Source organism: Rhineura floridana, chromosome 21 (assembly GCF_030035675.1).
Source record: "Rhineura floridana isolate rRhiFlo1 chromosome 21, rRhiFlo1.hap2, whole genome shotgun sequence".
Lineage (NCBI taxonomy): Eukaryota > Metazoa > Chordata > Lepidosauria > Squamata > Rhineuridae > Rhineura > Rhineura floridana.
The window spans coordinates 19,818,442-19,831,499 of NC_084500.1; the positions used below are offsets into that span (position 1 = coordinate 19,818,442).

At 45.9% G+C, this 13,058-nt stretch overlaps 1 protein-coding gene across 2 annotated transcripts in view; it reads right to left on the reverse strand.

Moving 5' to 3' along the window:
- The window catches only part of FOXN1 (forkhead box N1), a 56,776-nt gene that overhangs the window by 10,235 nt on the left and 33,483 nt on the right, over positions 1–13,058 (reverse strand). For both annotated transcript variants that reach the window (XM_061605487.1, XM_061605488.1), the window contains 3 exons: positions 7,747–7,874; positions 5,390–5,486; positions 697–904 (listed from right to left, as the gene is read on the reverse strand). In XM_061605487.1, the coding sequence (XP_061461471.1) occupies positions 697–904; positions 5,390–5,486; positions 7,747–7,874 (433 nt within the window). The remainder of the gene's footprint in view (positions 1–696; positions 905–5,389; positions 5,487–7,746; positions 7,875–13,058) is intronic.

Below are 13,058 nucleotides of genomic sequence, written 5' to 3' on the forward strand. Positions count from 1 at the left end.
GGAGCCGCCAGCCATCACTGCAGATTGGTAATCGGACAGTCATGGCCCCCACATCTACCAAAGGGCAGCCCTTTCCACTGGTGGGAAGCAAATACCTTCCTGCTGGGCTGCCTCCAGAATTGCTCCCTCTGTTGATAGGATTTCCCAGCCTGTGTACTCGGGGAAACTACTCCCTTTGGGCAAGGGGGGAGCTTCCCCACCAACTTTTATCTGCCCCAGCCTGCCCCCTCCTGCCTTCCTTCTTACTTAGAAGCAATCCACTGCCTCCTTCATAGTCCATGTGTTACCCTGTGGAAGGCTCAGCAGGGAGGAGGGGGAGGAGGGAGACCAGGCGCAAGGCAGGTCCATGCCATACATTTAAAGCACTTCCAGTGCACATTCAAAGCACATGATTTTCCCCAATGAACTCTGGGAGCTGTGGTTTTCCCCTCACAGACCACCCTTGGCAAACGACCATTCCCACGGTACTTTAAAGTCACGTGCTTTAAATGTATGGTGTGGGCCTGCCCTGCAATTGATTGCACTGCTTCTCATTGGATCCACCTGTCGTCGGTTCTGGTTTTGCCTGCCGTTGGGTGCCCTGCCTTCTGACCTGCCAGTCCCAACGGCCTCCAGTCACCCCCGAGGGCACTGCTTGCAAAACAACCTTCTGTGGACTCTGAGTGTGGCAAGATGCTAGCGCAACATCTGGCCCACCTGGCTTTGCCATACTTTTCCGGACAGCGATTGGGTCTTTTCTCTTCCACTTCTGAAGCTCCTCTTGCATCTTATCGATTTTGGCTGGGTTCAGTGCCCACAAGCACCCTTTCCTGGAGGAGCTGCCAGATTTGTTTTCCACTTTCTCGAAGCATTTGTTCAGGGATAAGTTGTGGCGTACAGAATTCTTCCAACCGTCCGGAGCTGTCTAGAAAACACACACATCCAAATGGAAGTGAATCAGATTAATCCTTTCTAGGTGACCAGCTCTACTGTTCGTCCTTCTCTGGTGGCCAAAGCCTCATTCTGAAGTATGTAACGGCAAGTGCTTTAAGAGTTCTTCCCAAAAGATCATCTTACCCTTGATATATCCAGTCGGTCAGTGCACTCTGCAGGCGAGGGCCTCCTGCAGATACCAGTCTCCCCGAGGAAGTGCGCCTCGCGCCGACTCTGCTCTCCTTCCGGCGCCAGGTCAAAATCTTCCTATTCTCTGAAGCGTTTTAAGTTAAATTGATTTACTTTTTAAAATGTTATTGTACTGGATTTTTGATTGTATTATTTAGTATTATTTTGTTATTTATTGTATTTTTTATGCTATTTTATGTTCACCGCCCAGAGAGCTATTGCTAGTCGGGCGGTATATAAATCTAAGAAATAAATAAATATTATGGAATGATCTCCTTGACAAGGTGCGCCTGGTGCCAACATTGTTACCTTTTCGGCACCAGGTCAAGACTTTCCTCTTCTCCCAGGCATGTGTTTTTAAATTGTTTTAAATTTTTAAATTGTGTTTTAAATTGTTTTTAGAAGATGTGTTTTAAATGTGTATATTTGTTGTTAATGTTTTTAGTTACTGTAAACCGCCCAGAGAGCTTCAGCTATGGGGCGGTATATAAATACAATGAATAAATAAATAGCCTTTGGTAAAGTGCTTTGGAAAAACTTTTTCCGAAAATGACTAATGCTTGGGATGTTTTATCCTGATTCATGTGGTGATTACTGAACAGCATTTGAGAAGGGCTGCAGCTCAGCGGCAGGACACCTGCTTCATATACAGCAGTTCCCAGGTTTGGTCTCCTGTGGCATCCCCAGATAGGGCTGGGCTGTCTGGAGTCCTGGAGATCTACTGCCAGTCAGTGCAGGTAACACTGACCTGCATGGGCCAATGGTCTGACTCGGTATAAGGCAACTTCTTATGTTCCTAAGTGTGGAATAGGAGGAGGATGTTGGATGGGTTTTTACAAACGGCAATGCACCGAGCATAATTGTGGTGCATGGAAATCTTGGATGGAAAGTCATCCAATCAAAATGTATTAGGTCAACAGTATTTTCTAGAAAAGCAACACCCCTTTACAACCTAGTGCTGGTGAGGGGTGTAGTCCAAAAGATCTGGAAGGCACCAGGTTGGCGGAGGCTGTGCTAAATCCTCGCCTGGCGTCCTGGTGCTCACAGGAGGCAGTTCACCATTTTTATTCAGAAGCTTAATTATGCCATGTGGCTTCCTTGCGCAGTTTGACAACTGAATCCCCATTTCTCACATTCAGGTTAAAAGCCAAGGTCAAAACCAGATGGTTATTTTTGCTGGAACAATACATTTTAATTACTTAAAAGAACCTCCTCCTTTTTTAATTTGTGTTCTCTCCGGTTAATGAGATAAACAAACTGCTCTCCTCTCCCTAAAGGCAAGTTCACTATATAATTAATCACACACCTCAGTTAGAACGGGGAAGAAAATCTCCCAAAATAAAACCAAGCAAGGATTGTCAACACTTCACAGGTTTAGGAGCCCAAGTTGTCCATCTGCGTTGGGGCCTTTGGGAAGGGGACATTCAACCCTCGCACTGTGTTCTACTGCAAACCATCCCCCCCAAAAAAAGCTATGACTGTTTATTTAGATATTTAATTATTTTTCAGTGACCGCAATGGAAATGTAAGACAAAGCCCAACCTTCTTCAACAAAGTTTCAGGTGACAAAACCTTTTTGAAATAAGATTAAATTGCTAGCCGGGCTATTGAAACGTGAGATCTGGTTCCCAGGCAAGAGGAATTAAGTTAGTGGCCAGGCATGTGAAGTCTCTTGATTAGGACTGGAGATCATATAAATCTGACTTCCAGAAAGTGTGATTATGCCTGCATTTATGTTCCTGCTACAGCACTGTTTCTTGCTGAACAGCTAATTGCATTTCTAATTAAATTTTGCTCTCCATTCTCTGATTTTTCCTTGGAAGTTTTCTGGTTGTGCAACATACTTCCTTTGTCACCCTAAGTCTGTGTGAGCTGCCATGATGGCACAATGTCAGAAGCGCTGGTGGCCAAAGGGGGCCCATCCTAGCCCATCCTCCTGTCCTCTCAGTGGCTGCCCTGATGCCGCCCCCCCGGGAAGCCCAAAAGCAGGACCTGAGCGCAACAGCAACTCTCCGCACTTGCGATTCCCACCAACTAGTATTCAGGGGCCTACCTTCTCTGAGAGGGGAGGGGGAACAGAGCCATCGTGGCTAGTAGCCACGGACAGCCTTAAACCCCCTGAATTTCTCTAACCCCCTTTTAAAGGCTGTCTAAGTGGGTAGCTGCTTGTCATCACTACATTTTGTGGCAGCGCATTCCATAGTTTAAGTATACATAGCATGAAGAAGTGCTTCCTTTAATATGCCCTGAAAATCCAGACCTTTGGCCTCCTTAGATGGCTCTGGGTTCCAGGATTATTGGGGGAGCACCTTCTTTTTCCACACCAGGAGTTGAGTCCAGCAATGGCCGGAAGGCACCAGATTGCCTTGGAAGTGTGCGTAGGATTGCAGATTTTGAACAAGAGAGTGTCCTGGGAGTTGTATGTAAAACCTGTTCCCATTTGTATTAGAGATGCAAGTGAGTCTCCAGCAGGCAGGCACCAACATATCTTATATCAGGTTTGGAAAGAGAGCAGGAGTTTGGCCTCCACAGCCCCCTCCGCCTGCCTCTGATCCAGCTAAACTTTCAGGTCGGAATGGGCAAGTCTTCCGTTTTGGTTTCTCAGTTCCCCATTTTCCCAATCTTAATTTCAGTTCAGAATTAGACAAATGCATGGAGGGTGATTAGGCTTTCTTTCCGTGGCTATGCTCAGCGTCCACTGTCAGGCAGTGAGCCCCTGAATGCCAGTGGTTGGGGATCCCAAGTGGGAGACAGTTGCTCTTGCGCTCGGGTCCTGCTTGTGGGACTCCCTTTGGGGCTTCTGGCTGGCCACTGTGAGAACAAGATGCTGGACTAGGATGGGCCCCCTCTGGCCTGATCCAGCAGACCTCTTCTGACGTTCTCCACATTTCCATATTGTTTGTGGGTTTTCTCCTAATATGCACATGCTTGCATGTCATTTTGCCTAAAATACACATTTGTGCTCATCAGTTTTTCCTAACTTTTTTCTACTTTGCTTGCAGAAGGTCCCGACTTCAATCCCCGGCCTCTGCAGGTAGAGCTGGGAATGTACCCCTGCCTGTAGAAAGTATATTGGGACTTACTGGGTGATTTGCAATAGATCAGCCAGGTTTCCTGATTCCCAGTTGTTTTGCAATGACAACAGCAACACAATCTTTCCCCACCCTGGTTAGGCTGCTGAAATGAAGGAAGCTAGCCAGGTGTGGACATGATGGGAAAGTTCCATTTTGTTTTGGCCCTGAGAAGGAATTCCTAGGCCCAGAGGAACTTGGCCTTGAATTCTAACCTTGAAAAATGGAAATGGACTGCCTTCGAGTCGATCCTGACTTATGGCGACCCTACGAAGAGGGTTTTCATGGTAAACGGTATTCAGAGGGGGTTTGCCATTGCCTCCCTCTGAGGCTGAGAGGCAGTGACTGGCCCAGGGTCACCTAGTGAGCTTTGTGGCTGTGTGGGGATTCGAACCCTGGTCTCCCAGGTCACAGTCCAGCGTCTTAACCACTACGCCACACTGGCTCTCAATTCTAACCTTACTGTACATCTGTTGCACCGGGCTCTGGCTTGTGGGGTTCAAGTAAAATACAAAGTTGATCTAAGAAGCCTGCGACCTATGCTAGGATGCTCTTAATGCAAAACCCATGAAAGCCCTTTAATTTATTTTAGAGTGAACCAAACCTGGAGAATTGTTTCCAGATAAAAACACTTTTGCCTCCTTTTTTTGGTTGCAGAGCGCTTTTCTGGAGCAACTGTGTCAAATAAATCTAACTAATAATGTTTTTATAGTGTGCCTTATTTCTTTGTTTTCACACATAGTTGCTGGGGGACCTTCAGGTGTCAAGCGAGTGATAAATCTAACAAATCATCATAACAAATAATAGGAACATTGTAAGGATCACGTTTTTTCAGCATGGGCTTAGAATTTCGATTTGGCATCTAGTTTCTAGCCCTCATCATTGCTGTGAGTCTGCGTTATGGGGTCAAGAGCCAGAGGAGAGCCAAACAAGATATAGTTCTTTTAAATTATGGTTTTCGACTCCTTCCTTCCTTCACGCACCATCCGTGATTATCAAGCAAGAAATGCAAGGTAAGCTGATGTTACCCAAAGGGCTCATGGTAGCTCAAGGGTTTGTTGGCCTTTTCACCTACTGTGGTGGGCTAGGATGTACGGCCATCCCCAGATGATTCAAAACTGTGCGCGTGCCACATTGGTGCACCCAGTGGCACCAGGTTGCTCCAGTGGAGCCCCCTGTAAATTTACGAAGAGCTGTTGCTAGCTGTAAGAGCTCACCTTGAAATAAGGGAAGTGTTCAGTCATGAAATTGTAAATCTCGCTGACGGGAAGGCTCCCAGTTTTGCTGCTCCTCAGTGCCATAAATATGAGGATGCTGAGGGAAGAAGAAAAGGCAAGAGACTTGTTACAGTAGGCTCGCTTTAGTCCTCTTGTTTATGGGGTGCGTTCTAAACAGTCCAAGAGAAGACCAGCCCCACCCCAGAAATCTGGGTGAAGAACGGTAACTCAGTGGCAGCACACCTGCTTAGCATGTCGAAGTTCCTGGGTTTAATCCCTGGCTAATCTGTTTAAGAAATGTGGGGCACTTCCGGACCGCCACTCTCTTCAGGTGGGATTCCGTCCTGTACCAGGAAACTCCAGTCACACAGCTATAGTTGACTTGGGAGGTCTTGTGCAACAAACCCCCTTCCTCAAAAGATCGGACTTCTTCAAGTAAAGAAAGCAAGGGGGAAATGCACTGGCAAAGTGTGGGGCGACTCTTGCTCTGACGCAGCATCCTCTAACCTCCCCGCAAGCAAATCTGAACCAATGATCGTTAAATAGCTGACGTCGACTAATCTCCCTGCAAACAAGTCGGGATGAATGCTCGATAAAATAGGTCCCTTGGAAGCGCCCTTAGCTGGGATACACCTCTCTCTGCTGGAGACCTCAGAGAGCTGCTGCCAGTCAGAGCTGATGGGCTAGTTGGATCAGTGAAAAACAGTCTAGCTTAGTGGCAGTGCTCCTGCTTTGCAAGCTGAAGGTCCCAGGCTCAGTCCAGCATCTCCAGTAGCAAGTGATGGGGAAAGACCTTTCTCTACCTGCGACCCTGGAGAGCTGCTGCCAGTCAGAGCAGACAAAACTAGGCTAGATGGACACACAGCTTGACATGGTAGAAGGCAGGTTCCTCTGGTCTTTACACAGGAGTTGTGTGTGTGTGTGTGTGTGCATGCGTGCGTGCGCATCCTCATAGCAGGTTTCCCCACAGCTAGAGCTCTCAGGTTTTCTAATAATAATAATTTAATTTATCTGTCGCCTATCTGGCCAATGGCCACTCTAGGCGACGTACATCTCTGTTACAATAAAATACATCATAATAATACAATACAATGATAAAACTATAAAACTATAAACAATGAGAGTTCAGAGTAATAGGCAATTTGTCATAGATATTAACCCTCCCTGGAAGTCCCGAAGGCCTGTCTGAAAAGCCAGGTCTTCAAGGCCTGGCGGAATACGTTCAGGGAAGGGGCATGCCGAAGATCATACGGGAGAGAGTTCCAGAGAGTGGGGGCCGCCACTGAGAATGCCCTCTCTCTCGTCCCCACCAACCTAGCTGTTTTAGTTGGCGGGACTAGATGGATGGATGTTTGTTGTGGGTAGGTCATTCTAGATGGATGGATGTTTGTTGTGGGTAGGTGTGCTCATGCATGCACATTTTTCACAGTGTCCACATGAAACATTGTCATAAAAATGCCAGGCTGTATCTCCCCCTCCCCGCCCCATTTAATCGGATTTACTCTTTCTGGGGGAAATTCAGTAAGTTCTTTTTTTTAAAAAAAACCCACCGTGCGGCCAAGTACCCATCTGCAACATCTGAACAGCCCAGTACTGAGCCTCCGCATGGAGGCTTTTCTGACCTAGCACAATATATTTGTGACAATGGCGTGTGCAAGATTGTTGACGGCTGGAAGCAAGAATGTGGTGGTGAACTGGTGGCCGTTAGGGAACGGCAGATCTGCCTGTTTTGGTTTCTTTGTTCAAATCTCAAACTATCTCACAGTGATCATTATCCCTGCATCCTTCCCACACCTTTAAAGCACCTGGCTTCCCCCAAAGAATCCAGGGAACTCTAGCTTGTAAAGGGTAGAGATGAAAGGATCAGTCAATTTTGGTTTCTCTCAGTTCCCCATTTTTCTTATCTTAAGTTCACTTCTCTACATTTTCCACATCAGTGTGTGATTTTTTTAAAAAGTTCTCATGGAAATTCATCAGCATTTTAGTCCATATTTATCCTACCGTATGAATTTTTGTATGCTTTGCTTAACGTACATGTTTTTTGCAAAAACAATTTCCCCTAATGCAATGCACTGTTGTATGTTATTTTTTGCTAATATGTCCATTTATGTGAAAACTTTACTCTAGTATATGCATATGTTTGTAATTATTATGGCTGGAGAACTACAATTCAGAATTTGGGGAAGTGTGGATTTTGAAGGACAGCTGTGTTTTGGCTCTCTTTTCCTGACCCCCCCCCGAAAGTGCAAATTGAAATGCGAACTGAATTGAATTTCTAGCAGTTGGTGGGAAATAATAATACCCTGTTTTATTCATTTGGTGTTTTCTGAGTAAAAGTAAAACCGTAGAGGAATTACCTGTAGGAGTAGATTGGTTTAGGGAACAGCTGCTGGTGGTGTTCCTGGGGGCTCTGAGGAGCAATACTTTGGTACGGATAGTGCGAGGTGGAGATGTAGGTGACGGGGTAGGTGTTCACTGCAGGATACTAGCAACACAAGAAACGAGACGCATTGCAATTTTAGGCAAGAGGCACAAAAGCATGGACAAAGTGTGAACAAAGTGCTGTGGCCTTTTAGCAACAAATGTTCTTATCTGAATGTGCCTGTGTGTGCCTGCACCCCAGCACCATTGATGGTGGGGAAGCTAAGTCACCCAGAACAAGGAATTTCAGGATATTCGCTTTTTTTTACATTTCTCTACTCTGGGGGTGAGGAAGTGTGGCCCTGGAGCCAAGTGTGGCCCTTGGGACTCTTCCAGACCTCTCAATGGCCCTCCTTAACACCCTCCTCAATCACTTTTGCCTCTCTGAAATGTGTCTTTGAACTCTGATGCCTCTTACTTGCCAAGATGGAGGATGTAGAGATGGAGGCAGGATAACACAACCTCTGGCTTGTGGGGAGCAGGGATGTAGCCCTACTGTACAGAAACAAGAGCTGCATCCATTGTCCTGCCCTTTTTTGCCTCCGGCCCCCCTCATCCCAGGCATGCAGCCCCCCCAGAAGGTTCCCCATGGGCTGAAAATGTTCTACATCTCTGTTCTGTTCCAACCAGTTGGGGTAAAATCCAACCTTCCCTTTTCATTGCAGAATTTACACCCAAAGCAGATCTACTACAACACAGTGAGTCCAATGTTAGTCCTACCCAGAGTAGAGCCATTGAAATTAATGGACTTGACTAACATAGGTCCTTTGATTTTAATGGGTTGACCCTCGGAGGGACACTTATAGGTATAATCCCATGTCCTTCTAGGATCTTGTCACTTCCATGGCAGTAAGCGATGCCTCCCAATTTCAGCCACTTATAATTGAGACAAGTCCCTTTCCCTGTTGAACTTCAGGAGCCTGACAAAGATGTTTCTATTTCAGCAGGCACTTTAAGGATGTCTTCTATATTTATTCTTCATTTTAAGTGATCTTATCCATTGCATGCTTTTCAAATTTGTATGTATGTTGCTTAGAAACTGCAATAATTAAGCAATATATAAGTAGCTTAAATAAATACATTTACCACCCCCATACAGTTTTCCCTCTCAAAATGCTTGGGACAAAAAAATCTCCCCCAAATTCCAGCTGAATTCTTGTTCTTGTTTCTTACCCCAGCCGATGCAGTAAAAAAAATAAAACTGATCCAGGGGAGCAGATTCAAGTTCCTCCTTCAGACACAAGACACGGATGACTTGTTGTGGTTAAGAACATAAGAACATCAGAAGAGCCTGCTGGATCAGGCCAGTGGCCCATCTAGTCCAGCATCCTGTTCTCACAGTGGCCAACCAGGTGCCTGGGGGAAGCCCGCAAGCAGGACCCGAGTGCAAGAACACTCTCCCTTCCTGAGGCTTCTGGCAACTGGTTTTCAGAAGCATGCTGCCTCTGACTAGGGTGGCAGAGCACAGCCATCATGGCTAGTAGCCATTGATAGCCCTGTCCTCCATGAATTTGTCTAATCTTCTTTTAAAGCCATCCAAGCTGGTGGCCATTACTGCATCTTGTGGGAGCAAATTCCATAGTTTAACTATGCGCTGAGTAAAGAAGTACTTCCTTTCATTTTACCACGCTAATGTATGTTGGAATTTGGCTTCAGGTAGTGAAATGCCCTCCCCACCCCCCACCCCAAAACTGTATATGTAAGAGGTTGAAGAAGGTTAAAAAAAATTGAGTGATGTCCATGTTTATAAAGAAACCCACTCTAACATTCATAAAACAAGAATTCACTGAAAAACAGACCCAGAGACAACACTAAAAATATAATAGTAATAATAACCAACCAGCAGGACATTTTTACAGTTATAAACTCAGACTGTGACCAACATTTTTAGGCCTTCTTAATGACAATTTTTAAAAAATCCAGGGTGGCAAATCTCTCACTGTGCGTGTCACAAATTCTTGGTGGGGTCTGAGTGGTGACTGAGAAAAGCCTGTTCTGCATTTGCATTGTGCCTGTCTCTAGTCCTCACCATGTCTCGTCTGCAAGTAAGCCTAAGGTGGTGCTTTACCCCCCCACCCGCCGGCCTCCTTCCCTCTCCCAAATGTTTCCCTGTTGGCAAACTTTACATTGCGAGCTCCCCCGGGCAGAGGCCTATCCCCTTGTACTCTGTGAAGTACATTATTAAGAACATAAGAACATCAGAAGAGCCTGCTGGATCAGGCCAGTGGCCCATCTAGTCCAGCATCCTGTTCTCACAGTGGCCAACCAGGTGCCACCAACCATTGGTGCTGTCATTATTAATATTATTCATAATGCGGGAACATCCATGTTCCTGATAAGCAGATCTAAGAGAACAAGTCGAGGCTTCTGCAGGCAGAGAGAGCCCAGGCTGTTTAAGCTTCAAGGGAAGGCAGACGGCCCATTGAACTGGCCTAGAAGCTCTTTGGTAGCCAGCGTAGATGCTATCTTGTGTCATCAGTGATATTTTACTCTCTGCAGCCCACTCCATGGGGCTTTTTCACGTCGACTGGGGAAGCGGCAGAGCACTAGAGAAATTTTGATTGCAAAGGCACAGTGCCTCCCAGATGCTGCTGCACTTTGGCTTCCTACAGCCCCAGGAGTGGTCAAAATGGTCACCTCACTTCAAAAAGGCTATTGCAGAGTTGGAAAAAATTCAGAAGAGGGCAGCCGAACCAGTCAAGGTCTTGGAGCAACTCCTCTTTAAGGAAAGGCTACAACATTCAGGGCTTTTTAGTTTAAAAGGCGAGTAGGGTGTGTGTGATGGAAGTGTATAAAATTATGCATGGTGCCCATTGCTGAAAGCCACAAGAGGGGAGGGTACCCTTGCGCTCAGGGCCTGCTCGTGGGCATCCCTTTGGGGCATCTGGTTGGCCACTGTGACAACAGGAGGCTGGACTTGATGGGACCCTTTTCACCTGAGCCAGCAGAGGTCTCCTTATATTCTTATGATGGGGGCTGAAGTCCGGTAACGTCTGGAATGCCACAGGTTCGCCGTAGGTTTATTATGCATTCTGTACCTGGGGACACTTCCAAATAGTTGTGTGCGTGCATCTTAACAACAGCCTGGGATGTTACAAAGGCATGGGCAACAGTTGCAAGGTCCCAGTCAGAGGGGCCAGGGTGTCAGTTGTTGTTATGTGCCTTCAAGTCGACTACGACTTATGGCAACCCTATGAATCAGCGACCTCCAAGAGCATCTGTCATGAACCACCCTGTTCAGATCTTGTCAGTTCAGGTCTGTGGCTTCCTTTATGGAATCCATCCATCTCTTGTTTGGCCTTCCTCTTTTTCTACTCCCTTCTGTTTTTCCCAGCATTATTGTCTTTTCTTTTCTTTATTAATTTTTTAATTAAATTTTTATGGGAATATATATAGATAAAGTATAGTTTAAATATTAATATAGTTCATAGACCATATATACAAAGATTGATACATTATATATGTATTTCTTTTCAGTCTATCGCTATCTACTTACAATACAAATACAATACATAATACTTAACATTGGTTATTTAATGACGATTAATTTACAAGTTGACAAATCTCGAATCAAAACATTATTTTTATTACAACCATAAGCTGTTAAAGGCAGTTGGAACCTGTGTTGGTGCTGATGGTTTGTTTGTATATGTAATAAAACACGACCATTCTGTAACAAAACTATCTTTTTTTCTTTTGTCCTCTTGCTACTCTCAGACGTTGAGTGAGATTATTATCTTTTCTAATGAATCATGTCTTCTCATTATGTGTGTAAAGTATGATAACCTCAGTTTCACCATTTTCGTTTCTAGGGTGTCAGAATGGGTACAAAAGCACTCCTTGTCCCTGCTGCTTGCTTGGGGTTACAGAGTCAAATATGGCACATCTAACACCACAATCCTAAAGCATATTGACTTGGTAATAAACCCTGCAGTGTCCAGCAGGGCTTAGTGTACTTAGGATGACCTCCTCAGAGCATTCAGAGCTGTTCAGAGACCTTGTCTCAAATCATCCTTAGCAACAGACCTGTGAGGCAGGGGTCGCCAACCTTTTGTAGCCCATGGGCACACTTCTTTATTTTTATTTAAGAAAGCTGCACCCTGCTTTTTGCCTCATGGGACTTTGAGCAAGTGCTGTGGGTGCCATCCCTTCAAATCATTTTGCTCCCCTGCCGAGAAAGAGAGAAAGCGCACGCACTGATTTTCCAAGGGATCTGGGTAAAAGTCAGATCTAATAGAATTTCTGAACTTTGAAAAGTGCATAGAGCTGAAAAAGAAAATGGGATAGAGTGTCACTCTTCCCAACTTCCTCCTTCAGCTCTATGTACTTTTCAAGGGAGAAAAAGTATTGGGTGGGTGGGTGGCTGCTCGTAGACTTTTCGGGCCCCGAAGGGCACCATTGCACCCTTGTGCACCATGCTGATGACTCCTGCTGTAAGGTGGTATTTTGTTCCACATAGCTGGCTGGGGCCACCTTCATTCTGCTAGGCGCCTGTGCAGTCTATCTGTGATGTCATTATAAGAGCTCCCATCAAGGGCACCCATATTGTGGACCAGCTGGGAATTGGGGCAAGAGAAATTTGCTGTGGGGCCAAATTCTGTGTCAGGTTTTGATGGCGTATCAACCATGGGGCAACAAGACACCCTGGAGGGAAGTTGCTGGGGCTGACTGCCCCGCATCTGCTCAGCTGTGCTTGACAGGCAAGGAGACATTGGCGTTTTTATTTTGGTTTTAATTTTGATTTTTATTGGTTTCAGTGTCTCCCTTAGACATAGGGGAGGGAGCTAGCTGAGGTGGCCTCATTAAGGGGCAAACACAGGGTGTTTTAATGACTAGTCCTGTTTTATGGGTTTCGGTGCCGTCGGGCTTTTTTTGAAAGGTAAACAAGGATGGGGAATGGTCTGATTAGTACGACAGGCTTTTGCAAGTTTTACAATGGCAAGACTGGCATGAAGGGCGCCGTTGTGTTCGTAAGGCTGACTTGGGTCAGCAATAATGAGATCGTTTCCTACTGAGTCATCCTCTCCCTGACCCAGGAAAGCACAAAGGTGGATCCGTTTCCCCCCTCCCCTCTGATGGCTAAAATGAAGGGGGACTCTGACCTCTCTCGATGGCAACGGTGTCGGTAAGACTCCTAGAGTGGGATATTCTGTAGAAGGAAACTGATGACAAACTGAGGCCCCAAATAGGAAGCCAGCATGTAGGGCCGGAGAGCAACAGCAACTCTCCCTATTTATGACAGCCTGGA